Here is a 19,188-nt window from a genome sequence, read left to right as displayed (position 1 = left end):
TTCTCTTAGTTCAGGGATTTACTTAGTGTTGGGTGGGGTTACTGGGTTGGGTCGGGTTGCTGGGTTATGGGGATAGGGTGAAGGTGTGGACCTTGGGTAGGGCGCTCTTTCCAAGAGCCAGTGCAGACTCGATGGGCCGAATGGCCTCCTTCTGCATTGTAAATTCTATGAAACAACACTCCGCTTTAAGCTACAGTGCCGTTTCCTTCCGTTTGTGATGTCCGTCAGATGTTCGTGTAACTAAATTAAGCTTTCGAAAGCTTCAGGTGATGTAGACCATGGCCAGACATTGTTGCGCAATGTGGCTGGCCCTTTTGTAACTATGGGAATAAATGTATTTGAGGTATGTTCTTCCGTGCGTTTCCCTGAGGATTTTCTTACTGATGGAAGTTGTGTTTTCCATTCTAGGTGTGTTACCGTGTTCTGATGCAGTTATGTGGGCAGTACGGGCAGCCAGTGCTCGCTGTGAGAGTCTTGTTTGAGATGAAGAAAGCTGGGGTTCCTCCCAATGCGATAACATATGGTTACTACAATAAGGTATGAACCGCTACATTTTTCTTGAGACATTTTGTGTTGTTTTTTGTTTTTGTAACTTATTTTATTCTTATTCCCTTACCATTCATTTTTCCTTGCTTTGCTTTTTCCAAGGCAGTGAGATGTTTTCATTCTCGTCCGGTGCTGTTCATTAACAAGCTGCAAACACGTTTACTGGGCCTACTGGAGAGGGGGAGTGGGGCGGGAGACATCATTCTGAATGTTCTCTCCCTCTGTAGACAAGCTGCTGTGTGAGATTGTTAAAACTGTGGTGTGAATGCTGCAAGCACCTCACTTTGATTGCAACGTTAGGGATCCAAAGTAATGTTAAATCAATAATGTGCTTGGAAATACTTCACTACTTTAGTAAAGCAGCTGCCTTATTATCATATCAGTCTTGTACAAGATCCTCGCTTTAATGATTTATAGCATGATAGAAAACCCAGCTGTCTCTGGGTTTTAGACTTGGAGTGACACTTTGGAGTGACGCCTGTGTTGGATCAGTTTAGTCGGCAAACTTGTATGATTGGTCTGAAAGTTGCAAAACCCCACGTTGAAGTACAACCTCTCCAGCAACGTTTGTTGTGGATGAAGAATTTTCGGGGAATTTTGCCAAGTTTTGTTCACAGGAAACAATGTCCAGCCACCGAACAGGTGAGTAAGATGACAGGAAATAGGAGCAGCAGGGGGCTATTCGATCCTTTGAACCTACTTCACCATTAAATACCATAAAATCATGGCTGACCTGATTGTGACCAGAGCTCCACTTTCCTGCCTGTTTCTCCCATGAGGTTAGCACTGTGGCTTCACAGCGCCACGGTCCCAGGTTCGATTCCCGGCTTGGGTCACTGTCTGTGCGGAGTCTGCATGTTCTCCCTATGTCTGCGTGGGTTTCCTCCGGGTGCTCCGGTTTCCTCCCACAAGCCCCGAAAGACGTGTTTGTTAGGCGAATTGATTGTTAGGTGAATTGAACATTCTGAATTCTCCCCCCCCCCCCTGTATTCCTTTGTCGATCAATGGTGTGTAACACAGCCTTGAATATATTCAATGACCCAGCCTTCACTGCTCTCTGCGGGAAGGAGGGAGGAAGGGATAATCCAGGAAACTATAGGCCAGTCAGTTTAACTATTGGAAGCAATTCTGAGAGACAGAGTTTGGAGAGGCAGCGATTAATCAAGAACAGTCATCATGGTTTTGCAAAGGGGAGGTCGTGTCTCATCAACTTGATTGAGTGTTTTGAAGCGGTGACCAAATGTATAGATGAGGGCAGTGCATTTGATGTAGTCTATTCAGACTTCAGCAAGGCTTTTGATAAGGTCTCACATGACAGACTGATAGCGAAGGTAAGAAATGAAAATGAAAATCGCTTATTGTCACAAGTAGGCTTCAAATGAAGTTACTGTGAAAAGCCCCTAGACGCCACATTCCGGCGCCTGTTCGGGGAGGCTGGTACGGGATCCAAGGAAATTTGGCAAATTGGATCCACAATAGGCCGAGTGGCGGGAAGCAGAGGGTGATGGTCGAGGGGCGTTTTTCTGACTGGAAGCCTGTGTCCAGTGGGGTCCCACAGAGATCAGTGTTGGGGCCCTTGCTGTTTGTGGTTTATATAAATGATTTAGATGTGAATGTAGGAGGGTTGATCAGTAAGTTTGCGGATAATACGAATATTGGTGGGGTGGTAAATAGTGAGGAGGATAGCCTTCGATTACAGGAGGATATCGACGGGCTGGTCAGATGGGCTGGTCAGTGGCAAATGGAATTCAATCCGGATAAGTGTGAGGTGAAGCACTTGGGCAGGACAAACAAGGCGCGGGAATACAGGATAAACAGCAGGACCCTGGGAAGCACCGAGGATCAGAGGGACCTTGCTGTGTATATACACTGGCCCCTTAAGGTAACAGAGCAGGTACACACAAGAAGGCAGATGGTCTACTTGCCTTTATTAACCGAGGCATAGAGTATAAGAGCAGGGAGGTTTTGCTGAAACTGTATAAATGTTGGTTAGGCTACAGCTAGAGTATTGTGTGCAGTCGTGGAATCGACATTATCGGAGGTATGTGATAGCACTGGAAAGGGCGCAGAGGAGATTTACCAGGATGTTGCCCGGGCTGGAGAGTTTTACCTATGAGTTTAGACTGGGGTTGTTTTTTCCTTGTAGCAAAGGCGATTGAGGGGAGGGGGGGGGGGGCATGATTGAGATGTATAAAATTATGAGGGGACAGCAAAAAACATTTCCCCTTGGTGGAGCGATCAATAACCAGGGGGCAGAGATTTAAGGGGCAGAAGGTTTAGAGACATAGAAAATGACAGCAGGAGGAGGCCATTCGGCCCTTCGACCCTGCTCCACCATTCATTATGATCAGGGCTGATCATCAAGTTCAATACCCTGATCCCGCCTCCCCCCCATATTCCTTGATCCCTTTAGCCCCAAGAGCTAAATCTAATTCCTTCTTGAAATTACACAATGTTTTGGCCTCAGCTACTTTCTGTGGGAGTGAATTCCACAGATTCACCGCTCTCTGGGTGAAGAAATGTCTCCTCACCTCAGTCCGAAAAGGTTTACCCCTTATCCTCAAACTATGATCCCTAGTTCTGGACTCCCCACCATGGGGAACATTCTTTCTGAATCTACCCTGTCTAATCCTGTTGGAATTTTATATGTTTCTATGAGATCCCCTCTCGCTCTTCTAAACTCCAATGAATATGATCCTAACTGATTTAGTCTCTCCTCATATGACAGTCTCACCATCCCAGGAATCAGCCGGGTAAACCCTCGCTGCGCTCCCCCCACAGCAAGAACATCCTTCCTCAGGTAAGACACCCAAACTGCTCACAATACTCCAGGTGTGGCCTCACATGCAATTGCAGTAAAACATCCCTATTCCTATACTCAAATCCTCTCACTATGAAGGCCAACATACCATTTGCCTCCGGGATGGTCAAATGGGCAGATACGTGTCAGATGGAATTTAACCCTGAAAAGTGTGAGGTGATACACTTTGGAAGGAGAAATTTTACAAGGAAGTAATCAATGAACGGCCTGACACTGGGACGTTCCGAGGAATAATGGGACCTTGGCAAGTTTGTCCATGAATCTCTGAAGGCAGAAAGGCAGGTTAATAGGGTGGTGAAAAGGGCACATAGTCTATTTGCCTTTATTAATTGAGGCATAGGTTACAAAAGCAGGGAGGTCATGTTGGAGCTGAATAGAACTTTGGTGAGGCCACAGCTGGAGCACTGTGTGCAATTCTGGCCACCACATTATAGGAAGGATGTGATTGCACTGGAGGGGGTGCAGAGGAGATTCACCAGGATGTTGCCTGGGATGGAACATTTAAGTTATGAAGAGAGGTTGGGGGGGAGGGGGGGGGCAGCTCGGTGGCGCAGTGGTTAGCACTGCTTTCCCACGGCGCCGAGGACCGGATTTGATCCCAGCCCCGGGTCACTGTCCATGTGGAGTTTGCACATTCTGCCTGTGTCTACGTGGGTTTCACCCCACAACCCAAAAATATGCAGGCTAGGTGGATTGGCCACGCTAAATTGCTCCTTAAATTTAAATAAATAATTGGGTAATCTTATTTTTAAAAATTGAAGAGAGGTTGGATAGGCTTGGGTTGTTTTCATTGGAGCAGAGAAGACGGAAGAAGGACTTAATCGAGGTGTACAAGATTATGAGGGGCACGGAGAGGGCGGATAGGGGCAGGGACAGGGTGGATAGGGGCACGGACAGGGCGGATGAGGGCACGGACAGGGTGGATAGGGGCACGGACAGGGCGGATAGGGGCACGGACAGGGCGGATAGGGGCACGGACAGGGCGATAGGGGCACGGACAGGGCGGATAGGGGCACGGACAGGGTGGCTAGGGGCACGGACAGGGGCAGGGACAGGGTGGATAGGGGCACGGACAGGGTGGATAGGGGCACGGACAGGGTGGATAGGGGCACGGACAGGGCGGATAGGGACACGGACAGGGCGGATAGGGGCAGGGACAGGGCGGATAGGGCACGGACAGGGCGGATAGGGGCAGGGACAGGGCGGATAGGGGCACGGACAGGGCGGATAGGGGCACGGACAGGGCGGATAGGGGCACGGACAGGGCGGATGGGGCACGGACAGGGCGGATAGGGGCAGGGACAGGGCGGATAGGGGCAGGGACAGGGTGGATAGGGGGCACGGACAGGGCGGATAGGGGCACGGACAGGACGGATAGGGGCACGGACAGGGCGGATGGGGGCACGGACAGGGCGGATAGGGGCACGGACAGGGCGGCTAGTGGCACGGACAGGGCGGATAGGGGCAGGGACAGGGCGGATAGGGGCAGGGACAGGGCGGATAGGGGCAGGGACAGGGCGGATAGGGGCACGGACAGGGCGGATAGGGGCACGGACAGGGCGGATAGGGGCATGGACAGGGCGGATAGGGGCACGGACAGGGTGGATAGGGGACGGACAGAGTGGATAGAGGGCACGGACAGGGTAGATAGGGGGCACGGACAGGGCTGATAGGGGGCACGGACAGGGCTGATAGGGGGCACGGACAGGGTGGATAGGTGCACGGATAGGGTTGGATAGGGGCACGGACAGAGTGGATGGGGCACGGACAGGGCGGATAGGGGCACGGACAGGGTGCATATGGGGCATGGACAGGGCGGATAGGGGCACGGGACAGGGTGGATAGGAGCATGGACAGGGCGGATAGGGGGCACAGACAGGGCGGATAGGGGCACGAACAGGGTGGATAGGGGCACGGGACAGGGCGGATAGGGGCACGGACAGGGCGGATAGGGGCACGGATAGGGCGGATAGGGGCACGGACAGGGTGGATAGGGGCACGGGTCTGAGTGGATAGGAGCATGGACAGGGCGGATAGGGGGCACAGGCAGGGCGGATAGGGGCACGGACAGGGTGGATAGGGGCACGGACAGGGCGGATAGGGCGGATAGAGGCACGGACAGGGTGGATAGGGCACGGACAGGGCGGATAGGGGCACGGACAGGGCGGATAGGGGCACGGACAGGGCGGGTAGGGGCACGGACAGGGCGGGTAGGGGCACGGACAGGGCGGATAGGGGCACGGAGAGGGCGGATAGGGGCACGGAGAGGGCGGATAGGGGCACGGAGAGGGCGGATAGGGGCACGGACAGGGCGGATAGGGGCACGGACAGGGCGGATAGGGGCACGGACAGGATGGATAGGGGGCATGGACAGGGCGGATAGGGGCACGGACAGGGCGGATGGGGCAGGGATAGGGTGGATAGGGGCATGGACAGGGCGGATAGGGGCACGGACAGGGCGGATAGGGGCACGGACAGGGTGGATAGGGGCACGGACAGGGTGGATAGGGGCACAGACAGGGCGGGTAGGGGCACTGACAGGGTGGATAGCGGCACGGACAGGGCGCATAGGGGCACGGACAGGGCGGATAGGGGCACGGACAGGGCGGATAGGGGCATGGACAGGGCGGATCGGGGCAAGGACAGGGCGGATAGGGGCACGGACAGGGCGGATAGGGGCACGGACAGGGCGGATAGGGGCACGGACAGGGCGGATAGGGGCACGGACAGGGCGGATCGTGGGCACGGACAGGGCGGATAGGGGCACGGACAGGGCGGATAGGGGCACGGACAGGGCGGATCGGGGCACGGACAGGGCGGATAGGGGCACAGACAGGGCGGATAGGGGCACGGACAGGGCGGATAGGGGCACGGACAGGGCGGATCGTGGGCACGGACAGGGCGGATAGGGGGCACGGATAGGGGCACGGACAGGGCGGATAGGGGGCACGGACAGGGTGGATGGGGGCACGGACAGGGGGGATAGGGGCACGGACAGGGCGGATAGGGGGCACGGACAGGATGGATAGGGGCGCGGAATGAGGCGCGGATCGTGGGCACGGACAGGGCGGATAGGGGCACGGACAGGGCGGAGAGGGGCACGGACAGGGTGGATAGGGGGCATGGACAGGGCGGATAGGGGCACGGACAGGGTGGATAGGGGCACGGAGAGGGCGGAAAGGGGCACGGACAGGGCGGATAGGGGCACGGACAGGGGGCATGGAAAGAGTGGATAGGGGCCATCTGATCTCCTTAGTTGAAGGGTCAGTTATGGGGGGACACAGGTTCAAGGTAACTGACAGGAGGTTTGGGGGGGTTTGAGGGAAAACATTTTTACCCAGAGGGTACTGACGGTCTGGAATGCGCTGCCTGGGAGGGTTACAGAGGTGGGTTGCCTCACATCCTTTAAAACTTACCTGGATGAACACTTGGCACATCAGGGCATTCAACGTTGTGGACCAAGTGCTGTCAAATGGGATTAAGTAGGATGGTCAGGTGTTTTTCATGCGTCGGTGCAGACTCGATGGGCCGAAGGGCCTCTTCTGCACCGTATATTCTGTGATTCCGTGTGGTGGATAAAGGGAAACCAGTTGATGTCCTGTACTTCGATTTCCAGAAGGCATTTGGTAAGGTGCCGTATCTAAGGTTATTGTGGAAAATAAAAGACCTTGATGTAGGGGGTAGCATATTGGCATTGATAGCAGATTGGTTAGCTAACAGGAAACAGAGTTTTTTTGGTTGGCAGGATGTGACGAAAGGTGTGCGACAGGGATCAGTGCTGGAGCCTCAACGTTTTACAATCTATATAATTGACTTGGATGAAGGAACTGAAGTACGGTTGCTAAATTTACTGACAACCCAAAGGTAGGAAAGTAACTTGTGAGGAGGCTGCAAGAAGACATAGATACATATAGATCCATAGAAGATAGGAGCAGGAGGAGGCCTTTTGGCCCTTTGAGCCTGCTCCGCCATTCATCACGATCATGGCTGATCATCCAACTCAATAGGTTGTGTGAGTGGACAAAGAAATTAGCAAATGGTATATAATGTGGGCAAATGTACAATTGTCCATTTTGGCAGGAAGAATAAAAAATAAACTTATTATCTAAATAGTGAGATGTTGCAGAGGGATCTGGGTGTCCTAGTGCATGAATCACAAAAGGCGGGTATACAGGTACAGCAGGTAATTGGGAAAGCTAATAGAATGTTCTTGTTTACTGTGAGGGGAATTGAATACAAAAGTAGGGAGAGGTTTTGCTTCAGTTGCACAGGGGCATTGGTGAGACCACACTTGAGTATTGTGTACAATATGGGTCGTCTTATTTAAGGAAAGATGTAAATGTGTTACAAATAGTTCAGAGAAGGTTTACTAAACTAAATGGGTGGGTTATCTTAAGAGGAAAAGTTGGACAGGTTGGGTTTGTATCCACTGGAGTTTAGCAGAGTGAGAGGCGACTTGATCAAAACCTTTAAGATCCTGAGAGGGTATTGACAGGGTGGATGTGGAGAGGATGTTTCCTCTTGTCGGAGAATCTAGAACTAGGGCGTCACTGTTTAAAAATAAGGGGTCACTCCTTTAAGAGGGAAATGAGGAGATGTTTTTTCTTTGAGGGTCGGTTGTCTCTGGAACTCTTCCTCAAAAGACAGTGTCTTTGAATGCTTTTAAGACAGAGCTAGATAGATTCTTGATTACCAATAGGGTGAAAGGTTATCAGGTGTAGGCAGAAGTGTGGTTACAATCAGATCAGTCATTATCTTACTGAATGGCAGGACAGGCTCGAGGGGCCGAATGGCCTCCATTCGTTTGTTCAATAAGATCACCTCTCATTCTTCTAAATTCCAATAAACATAGGCCCAACCCACTCATTTGTCCTCATAAGACAACCCGGTCATGCCAGGAATCAGCCTGGTGAACCTGCTCTGAAATGCGAGTATATTCCACCATGGGCAAGGAGGCTAAAGCCATACACAGTACTCCAGGTGCAGTCTCTCCAATGTTGCACGATTTCCTACTTTTATACTCCATGCCTCTTGCAATAAAGAACATTCTTAATTATGTTCTGTACTTACAAGCTAACTGTTGCAACATTCTGCAGACTCTCCATTTAAATAATATTATGCTTTTCTATTCTGTCAAAGAGGCCAACTTCACATTTTCCCACATTATACTCCATCTGCCAAATTTTTACCCACCCACCTAACCTGTCTCTATCCCTTTGCAGATTCTTTGTGTCCTCCTCACAACTTGCTTTCCTGCCGATCTTTCCACCATCAGCAAATTTGACTACAATACAGTCGGCCTCTTCAGCGAAGTCACTAATACACATTATGAGTCGTTGAAGCCCAGCACTGACCCCTGCAGCATTTAACTAATTATATTTGTTTGTCAACCTGAAAATGATCCATTTATCCCGACTCTGTTTCCTGTTAGTTCACCAATCCTCTATCCATGCTAACAAAGAACAATACAGCACAGGAACAGGCCCTTTGGTCCTCCAAGCCTGTACCAGTCAATGATACCGACCTTTGCCAAAACCCTCAGCACTTCCTTGTGCCGTATCCCTCTATACCCATCCTATCCATGTGTTTTTCAAGATGCCTTTTCCGCCGTCAATGTATCTGCTTCCACAACCTCCCCTGGCAACGCGTTCCGGTACTCACCACCTGGAACACATTGCCAACGTATCATCCCCAACAGCATAAGCTGTCTCTTCTGCAGTAATCTTTTATATGCCACCTTAACAAATTGCAAATACTACTACCGGTTCCCCTTTATCCACCTTGCTTGGTAGATCCTCAACATGTACATTTCAATGTCTAATCCTGCCTGCCATCCATCATGTGACATTGAGCTCTCTTAACCTGTGAGTTGAATAATAGAACCATAGACACTTAAAGCACAGAAAGAGACTATTTGGTCCATTGCACCTATCAGTTTTTTTGCAAGAACATTGCCAAACTGTACCCACTACCCCACTCCTTTCCCATGCTCGAATGACTGAAGTTAAATTATAAAGTGGCAAAAATATTGTCTTTCTCTCCATCTACTTTTTATTGCTTTTCCCCCTCATCTCCTGATGGCACTGATGTACTAGGGTTTGTTTCCATGGAATGATACCTGTACATATACTCGAAGAATAGGCTTTTGACTGCACCCCACCTTTCCCAGTCTGTATAATCTTTTCCCCACCATTCCCAATCCGTATCACTCTGTAACTCCACCTTTTCCAGTCTGTATAATCTTTTCCCACCATTCCCAGTCCATATCACTCTGCGCGCCATCATTCTGAGTCCCCGTCACTCTCTACGTCACCATAAGGTGTAATTAATCGTTGAATCACTGTGTTTGCAACCTCCATAGCCAAATATGCTTTTGTTGTTTCAACCATTCACTGTCATTCTACGGCATGAAAAACAATTTCATGAAAACTTCACATTGACTAATTTTTCTGTGCAATGTACAGTTGGACAGTACTTTTTCAGATAAACTCTCATCAGCTTCCTCCGACCAGTTTTGCTTGTGATGCATGTTGCTACTGACTCAAACGGAACTAAATGGGATTGAACTGGTTTGTCATTAGCTGTTTAATAGTGCAAGAAGAGAACAGTGATCCATCTCTTTAGGATATATTTATTCCCTTTTTCAAACAGAGAAGGAGTGTGCTTCATACACACGATCGAGTGATAGTGTGAATAACACATTTACTGGATAAATTCTTCAATCCACTCAATCATTGTGCATTTCTGTTTTGCTTTCCAGGGCAACATTTTTAGGGGTTTATTCCTATAAATGCACAGTGCAGTACCATAACAAACGTATTGACTTGTTTTCATTCCTTTAGCAGCAAGGCCCCCCCCCCAACCACTTCGCATCAGAATTTGTCAGTGATGCAGTTGCTCATTTTGCTTTTGGTGCATATTTCAGTCTATGGCGTCTTCACTCCTTTCTGCAAACTGTGTGCTGGGCCATTGATTCCACCCTCCATCTAAGCATCGCCTCAGACTGGACCAAACTGTCTGCAACTTTGGCATCCTGTTCAACCCTGACTCCATGACAGAGTGTCCAATTCCTCCTCTGTAACTTATAATAATAATCTTTATTAGTGTCACAAGTAGGCTTACATTAACACTGCAATGAAGTTATTGTGAAAATCACCTAGTCGCCACATTCCGGCGCCTGTTCGGTACACAGAGGGAGAATTCAGAATGTCCAATTCACCTAACAAGCACGTCTTTCGGAACTTGTGGGAGGAAACCAGAGCACCCGGAGGAAACCCACGCAGACATGGGGAGAACGTGCAGACTCCGCACAGTGACCCAAGCCGGAATCGAACCTGGGACGCTGATGCTGTGAAGCCATAGTGCTAACCACTATGCTATCGTGCTGCCCACTTGACTCCACTCTGACTTTAGCTCTCCTGTTGTTAAAACCCGTAACCATGCATGATGATTCAAATTCTCTCCCTTGCTCCATAAATGCCAACTCACCCATAATTGTATCCAATTCCCCACCAAGTCCAATTTGCAAGCTATATGTCTCCTCTCTGACCTCACTGTCTCCTGGATGCCAATACCTAAGATTTAAAATTCTCATGGTTGTGTTTAAATCTTCCATGTGGCGTCAACCCTTCCTATCAATGTAATCTTCACTCCTACAATCCTTGTTCCCCTGAATGTGGTTTCATGCGCAATCCCCCAACGCCAACGCCCCAACATGGACAGACTAAATGCTGTACTCTGAGCTTTGATTACTAAATCCGTCCGCCTCTCCACCTACCTTTCCTCATTTAAGGTTCTTAAAACCCACCTATGTGACCAAGCTTTTGGTCTCCATCCTAATAGCTCCTCATTTGACTTGGTATCCATTTTTTTTATTGCGTCTTTATGCAGCACTTTGGGATGTTTTCCAGTTGAGATAGAAGTTGTTGTGCTTTATATGCATCTGTCCATTGTGGTTTACTTGTCACATGGCAAATTTCTGCCATTTGGACTGTATGAGGACAATTGAGGTTGACACAGGAGCCAGGATGTCTAATCCCCGACTGACTTTACCAATCCCCTTATTTTAAAAAACAGGCGTTAACCTGCCGCCTGGAGGGTGAGTAAACTCTAACTCTGCACATATCCCTGAACAATTGGACTTTGTGTCCTCGAAGGAAGCATTCTTCTTTGGTTTGGCAGCGGGCTAATAGCGGATCTCCGTTGATTTTCTGCAGGCTGTTTTGGAGAGTACTTGGCCATCGAGCAACAGAAGCGGCTTCTTTCTGTGGATGAAGATGAGGAATGTGGTGCTTGCAACAGCTCAGTTCCGCAGGGCTTTGAAAAAGGCTCCAGCAAACCCACCGCAGACTCCGGTGCTCTCGGGTAGGCCTCGCATTGGACAGACTGTGGAATTAAGAAAGCATTTCCTCTTCAGCTAATCTATGCAGGGGCACATTTAGTCCTGGAGCTGATAAAGTTGGTACATTTAGTGAGGGTTGCAATATTTCCATTTGTCACCCTCCAGGGCTTAGTGAACCAAATGATTCTAATTTTACTTCTCTGTTTGTGAGAGGAGTTTTTTTAACCTTGGTTTGTTTCTAGAATTCTAATAAAGAGTACAGGAAAACATATAGTTCAAATAATCTTGGCATATGACTTCAGTTGTTGCACAGGTTTACTGTTAATTCTGGCAATGCTACCACTTTCAGTGTAGTAATAAGATGTAAAACTCAATCTTGTATTTAACTACTTTTGCTTCCTGCTACAAAAGCTTAATGTTGCATGCAGCAGGCATGTACGGTTGGTTATATGTTAACGTGGGCAGGAGGCCTTCTGATGTCACTGCCACACTCGGTGAGAACACCTCGTTTAGCAAAGACTGTGAATCGAACCTGGCACACTGTTCTTCATGTGGAACATCTGATGAAAGCAAAGTGTTAGTGACCCATGGGCCGCTTTGTTTGGGATGGGACAGGCAGTTCCACGTCAGGGCCTGTGCTATTGCAAGGAGTACAGATGTTTCCCTGTCTGCGGTACTTCAGGCAGCGTAGAGGGCATTTAATGGAGGCGTCGTTATCAAGTATAATTTGATTCAAATTTAATTTTGATGTGGAGTTTTCTGTACTCATTAAGCTTTTTACATTGCTATTCCTGTAACTGGAAATATTTTAATACTAAGGTATTATCTGTGAGAATCTATGTATGCAGACCATGAGTACCATAACCTCAGTTTATTTTAATCAACATAGTTGAGTCTATAATTCGGGGAATACTCTTCCCTCATGCTGCTGTCAGCGAGAGAGATATAACACAATATTGGTGATGCTAGCTGTACCTAACAATCTGCCCAGTGGTGGAGCAGCATCCCACATGGTTCAATATTCTTAGGCAGCACAGTGGCGCAGTGGTTAGCACTGCTATCACGGCGCTGAGGACCCGGGTTCGGTCCCGCGTCACTGTCCGTGTGGAGTTTGCACATTCTCCCCGTGTTTGCGTGGGTCTCACCCCTACAACCCAAAAGATGTGCAGGGTAGGTGGATTGGCCACGCTAAATTGCCCCTTAATTGGAAAAAAAAGAATTGGGTATTTAAAATTTATTTTTTTAAATGGTTCAATATTCTAACAGACAAGTGTTTAGAGCTGTTTAGCAGTTATACTATACCCAGACTGCTATGGTATTGTACCTCCTGACCGGGTTTCACACAGATTCTCTTCTGATACCATGTCAGGAATACAGTGTCACAGTGAGAGGGGACCGGAAGTGTAAATGTTGTTTCTCAGAAAGAACAAATTTTGCCGGCTGCTGTGTTCTGTGTCAAACCAAAGCATCAATCCTTGCTGGGACACTGCATGGGTGCATATCCGGTGGGACGGGCTCTGATTCAGCTTTGATGCTGTCCCGTCATCGAATAGCATGCAACACGTGTGGTCACTGCAATCGTTGCAGCTCGTGCCACTTACCGAGTCACCCATGCGATGGGGCTTTTAGACAACAAGGGGAGTGAATTGGCTGGAAAGAACTGGTAGTTCCTGGTAACTTGATCTAATCTGTTCTGTTCTCTAAGCAGATGGCAGTGACCTGGATGCTGTCAGCCACGGCAGTATGGATAGCTCTAATGACACTAACACTGTGGAGCAACCCCAGTTCAGCTCTGAGCTAATGAAAGTAGATTCCACTGATGATAGATCTAGCACAGGTACATTTAACGGTCTCACCAATATCTGTCAATTCAAAGTTATTTTATCTTTTATTTTGTTCATTGCTTTTGACTGTCCCTTCTTGTCCATCTGCCTGTTTGTAATCATCTGTTTATGCTCATCTTACATGGCTTCTGATTTCCTGCTTCGTGATGACCTGTTCTCTTCCCCTCCCTGCTTTACTTTTATCCCCCACCTTCCTACCCTTGTACATGCAGCTAGGCTTGGCTGTAGCTTGAGTTGTGGATATGGCTGCCAGGAGTCCTTGTATGAAAGAGTTCCATCTCTCTCTCCCTGGATTTGCTCAGAAATGAAGAGTGAGCGTATGTTTTCAGGTAATCGTCTACTGTCCACTGTGTGCTTTCTCTACCCTTCTTTTCTGTTTCTGTTCTGATTTCCTCATAGCTTTTAGTTTTCTTATTAATTCCTTGTTATTCTTACCATTTTTTTCCCTCAACAATGAGAAAATTGCATGTTTTTTTTTCCATTCTAAGGTGCTGGAGTATATTTAAAGTGGCCCGAGATAACAATCCAGTAAAAGGCTGCTACCCGGATAGTCCAGGACACCGTTTCCTTCAGTTAGTGGATTGAACATTTCTGGAAATGACTTTCCCAGCTTGAGGGGCCACCGCGCTCCCAGGATCCTATTAGGTCACCTCCATCGTCACTGGACACTGGCAAGCTGCCCAGAGTGGTTTTCCTATTTGTTTTTCCTCCTTCCACTTCACGTTATGTGGAAGCGAGTGTTCCATCCACTTAGTACTTCACCCAGATCACAGATTTATCCATTGCGAGTCACAGCCGTAAACTCTTCAGTGCAGTAAGTCGGTGTGTGAATCAGCACTTTATATTTGTGCGAGTCCAATTCTGGGCCCACATTCACTTTAAATTTCCTCATTGCAATCGGTTGTTGACTGATTAATTTACTGATGTTAAATTAATTTGTATTGCTAAAGTTCAGCCCTCGAATAGGTTTACAGTACAATTTGCACGAATGGTGTGTTGTAGATTCTACTGTTTAAACGTCTTCCAAATGATAGAAGGTTACAAGAAACAGAAAATAGCACAGTGGCATTTGTGGATCCATTTGCCTCCCTCTCCTTTTCCTCAAGGATCATAAATCACTTGCAAGATTATTTGCTTTGGATGATAATCACTGCAAAAAGTGCAGAATAGGTTGGAACAAATTTCTGAGCAAACATTCAGAATGCATGTTTGAGTCTTGCTTTGTGTGTCTGTGGCTCACCACTAATGGGCACTCCATGGAATCTTTGAGCAAACATTCAAACTAATCCAAGTTAGTTAATGTCCTCTGCATTGAAAAACATTCTCTGCAAAGTTCTTGTTTGCCAGTAATGCCTTTCATCTGCTTGTTAAAGCTTCTGGCCACCATGAGCCTGAAAGTTGATTTGTTTAACCTGTGCATTGGAGGTTTCTTTCAAGCCTCATTTTCAATGCTTGGTTAGAGCTGTGTGTGTATTTTGGGTATGTGCCATCTATTAATTCTGAGCTGGTTACTGATCATCTACTGATTAAAGTCATTCTTCATTGGTGTTGAAGTCAGGCTGTCCCTTTGGGGTACTGAAATTATTTTCATTTATTATACCCAGTCAGTGTCCATATGTAGAAATTATGAGGGGCATAAACAGAATGGATAGTCAGACTTTTTCCCAGGGTAAAGGGGTCATTTACTAGGGGGCATAGGTTTAAGGTGCGAGAGGCAAGGTTTAGAGGAGATGCACGAGGCAAGTTTTTTACGCAGAGGGTAGTGGGTGCCTGGAACTCGCTACCGGAGGAGGTGGTGGAAGCAGGGACGATAGTGACGTTTAAGGGGCATCTTGACAAATACATGAATAGGATGGGAATAGAGGGATACGGACCCAGGAAGTGTAGAAGATTGTAGTTTAGTCGGGCAGCATGGTCGGCGCAGGCTTGGAGGGCCGAAGGGCCTGTTCCTGTGCTGTACTTTTCTTTGTTCTTTGATTTGGACAATATTCAGGCTTAGGCTGATAAGTGGCAAGTAACATTCGCCCCACAGAAGTGCCAGGCAATGATCATCTCCAACAACCATCTCCCTTTGATATTCAATGGCATTACCGTCACTAAATCCCCCACTAACAACATCCTGGGGATTACTATTGACCAGAAACTGAACTGGATCAGCCATATAAATACTGTGGCTACAAGAGCAGGTCAGAGGCTAGGAATCCTGTGGCCAGTAAGTCAACCTCCTGCCTCTTCAAAGCCTGTCCACCACTTACAAGGCACAAGTCAGGAGTGTGAATACTCTCCACTTGGATAACACGCCCACAACACTCAAAAAGCCCGACACCAGCCAGGGCAAAGCAGCCCGCTTGACTGGCACCTGAAATATTCACTGCCATTTACAAGATGCCCTGCAGCAGCTCACCAAGGCTCCTTCCACACCACGTTCCAAACTAGTAATCTCTACCATCTAGAAGGACAAGGACAGAAGTGACTTGGAAATATATCGCCATTCCTTCATTGTCGCTGTGTCAAAATCCTAGAAATCCTCCCGAACAGCACTGTACCTACACCACATGGACAGCAGCGTTTCAAGAAGGCAGCTCACCACCACCTTTTAGGGCAATTAAGGATGGGCAATAAATGCTGGGCTGGCCAGCGGCGCCAAGTCCCATTAGGGAATTGTAAAAAAGACCTTTTGGGGGGAATAAATAGGGGGTCAGATACAGATCTGAGATTCTTCAGATGAATGGAGTATTTGGATAGAAGGTGACATGCAGCTGAAGAACAGTATATTCAGCTGCTATTTGCAGGTGAGATCTGGAGGCAGAACCCAGCCGCTACTACACAGCAAGGACGGGAGAGAAGGTGGCACTCCAATGATGGCATAGTGCGCCTCCTAGTGGCTAATTTAAGAAATAACATGAAATATGCTTTGCGACAAAGTTAATTCCTTGACCAAGCAACGGTGCAGCAGAGAGAGATGAGGCGGGTGAATAGTAGAAATTACTGTCATTTTGTGTGTTGCCATGGGATTGTATTTTGCTGTAAGAATGATTTATTTGTGTGAAGGAGCAGAGATGTGTAGACATTTTGCTTGAAACCAAGCTGATCAGAGCCAATGCTCAATCAATTTGTAGTTGTAACAGTAATAATAATAATCTTTATTAGTGAGACAAGTAGCCTTACATTAACACTGCAATGAAGTTACTGTGAAAATCCCCTAGTCGCCACATTCCGGCGCCTGTTCGGGTACACAGACGGAGAATTCAGAATGTCCAATTCTCCTAACAGCACGTCTTTCGGGACTTGTGGGCGGAAACCGGAGCATCCGGAGGAAACCCACGCAGACACGGGGAGAACGTGCAGACTCCGCGCAGACAGTGACCCAAGCCGGGAATTGAACCCGGGACCCTGGAGCTGTGAAGCCACAGTGCTAACCAATGCATTACTGTGCTGCCCACACTCACTCACTCACAAAGATTGCTGACATTGTGCATTAGCCCAATTAGCCACCATTTAATATTACAACTATACTAGTTAAGTTTTGCAAATAAACATAATTTGTTTAATTTCAAATTTACAAATGCCTGTGCATCTAGGTATAGCTGAGTCCACTAGCCCTTTGTGCTGCTCTATCTGAAGGTGCTGTGGGCTCAAGTAGAATTGTTGGTTACTGTAGATCTTAAAAAATGTGAAATGTCTACCAGCCCAGAGAGAAGTTCTGTATCAATGTAGCATTTCATCTCACGTTGGTGCTGAATTTTGGAGTGGAATATGGACCTAACAACAAGGATTTCCCTATCACCCAGCTTCGTTATCAGATGCCGTAGCAGCAGGATATGAATTCAAGCCTCCTCACCCCCATCCCACATTCAGGTATCCTCACCCGCAAATAGTGGCTGAATTTACTGTTCTTCAGCTGCACAATGTGTCTCGTATAACATTCATCAGCCAGACATCCCACGAGAGCCTCGGAAGGAGAACCTATCCTGTCGGCAAAATGTGACACTTGGGAGAAGGAGGAAGTATACGTTCCAACTTCAAAACAAAACTTGGTTCAATGTCACAAAAGTAAGCGTATGTTTCAAAGAAGTACCTTATTGCCATAAAATGTGTATTTTGTGTTCAAGGTGGGCAGTCAGATCTTGGATATAATTCCTTATCGAAAGAAGAGGTTCGACGAGGAGACCTGTCTTCAGCCCTTGGATCTGAGCAGTCTGCAGTGGGTCAAGCAATGGATAAAGATGACAAAAAGGAGAGCGACTCCAGCTCATGTACGTCCTCCCCACTTATGGATTTTACATATTTGTAAAGAGCATAACTTGAATGTCTGAAATAATAGGGTTGGGCAGCACGGTGGCGCAGTGGTTAGCGCTGCTGCCTCGCGGCGCTGAGGTCCCAGGTTCGATCCCGGGTCTGGGTCACTGTCCGTGTGGAGTTTGCACATTCTCACCGTGTCTGTGGGTCTCACTCCCACAACCCAAAGATGTGCAGGTTAGGTAAATTGGCCACGCTAAATTGCCCTTTAATTGGAAAAGAAAATAATTGGGTACTCTAAATTAATTTTTTTTAACTTTTAAAAAAATGAAATAATAGGGTTAAAGTTGTTTGTAAACTGTTATGCAGCCAAACAGGCCTTTCTCGCTGAAATTCTGAGAGAGTTTGAGATATCTAACATTTCTTCATGTTTGAAAGGGGCACAACACTTACAGAACAGAAATTTTGTTTCAAGAGAAAGCTATGGGTGGACTCGTACCGATGTGCAAGGATGGAAAAGAGACATTGAATAAATGTCAAGTCTACCCCATCTTTGTCCGTAAATAACTGAGCAACTGGCATATAAAATGGATTTGGTTTCCTGGACCCAGGCCTTGGCAGAGGACAGTCAAATGGAAAATAAGAGATCAAGAGACACTTTAATTAGTTTGATTAAAATATTCAGATTGTTCCTGAATACTTGAGTGATCCTCAGGCAGCATTCAAATCACTGGTTTATTTGGCTCCATAAACCATAAAGTTGTAAGTCAAGGACTGTAACAATCTTCAAGGTGAGATTACAGCAGGCTTGTCCAACGCAAAGCCATGGGCAGGATCTGGCCGACGAAGCCCTCCCCTATTGTGGCTTCCAGAGGCAGTTATCAAATTGCCAGTAAGTGGAGTGCACGATTCTGACAGAATCTCTCACTTGTGAGCCCATCAGCAAATGTGGGAGAGAAACAGTCTGCGATTGGAGGACCAGAAACACTGGTGGCCAAGAAAGTGCTCCCGAAAGAGAAGTATTGGTGGGGGGCAGTGAGAGAGAGAGAGGAGGGGGGACTGCCTGCCAGACCTGGCTGGACTGGGCCGGCTCGGATGAGGGAGGAGCTGGCTGCTAGGCTGGGTGGGGAGGGCGAGGCTGCCGGACCACAAGAGTCTGGAAGCATTGGGGCAGATGAAGAAATTCATTCCCTTGGTGGTGTGTGAGAGAGAGTGAGTGTGTGTGAGAGAGAGAGAGAGAGCGTGGTGTGAGAGAGTGAGTGTGTGAGAGAGGGAAATGAAAATCAAGTAGGCTTCAATGAAGTTACTGTGAAAAGCCCCTAGTCACCACAATCCGGCGCCTGTTCGGGGAGGCTGGTACGGGAATTGAACCGTGCTGCTGGCCTGCCTTGGTCTGC

The 19,188-nt window shown here is 47.9% G+C and overlaps 1 protein-coding gene across 5 annotated transcripts in view; it reads left to right on the top strand.

Moving 5' to 3' along the window:
- dennd4a (DENN/MADD domain containing 4A) overlaps positions 1-19,188 on the top strand; it is a 241,784-nt gene that overhangs the window by 169,276 nt on the left and 53,320 nt on the right. Inside the window, exons 17-21 of one of the 5 annotated variants that reach the window (XM_072470320.1) lie at positions 409-537; positions 11,584-11,731; positions 13,417-13,545; positions 13,765-13,881; positions 17,665-17,808. In XM_072470320.1, coding sequence (XP_072326421.1) covers positions 409-537; positions 11,584-11,731; positions 13,417-13,545; positions 13,765-13,881; positions 17,665-17,808 — 667 coding nt within the window. Of the gene's footprint in view, positions 1-408; positions 538-11,583; positions 11,732-13,413; positions 13,546-13,764; positions 13,882-17,664; positions 17,809-19,188 lie in introns of all 5 variants that reach the window. The other 4 variants (XM_072470319.1, XM_072470323.1, XM_072470322.1 and 1 more) reach the window with 4 other exon arrangements.

The sequence above is a fragment of the Scyliorhinus torazame genome, chromosome 12 (assembly GCF_047496885.1).
Source record: "Scyliorhinus torazame isolate Kashiwa2021f chromosome 12, sScyTor2.1, whole genome shotgun sequence".
Classification (NCBI taxonomy): domain Eukaryota; kingdom Metazoa; phylum Chordata; class Chondrichthyes; order Carcharhiniformes; family Scyliorhinidae; genus Scyliorhinus; species Scyliorhinus torazame.
Note: the sequence above shows the minus strand (reverse complement) of the source record. Positions and strands in the feature narration are given on the sequence as shown.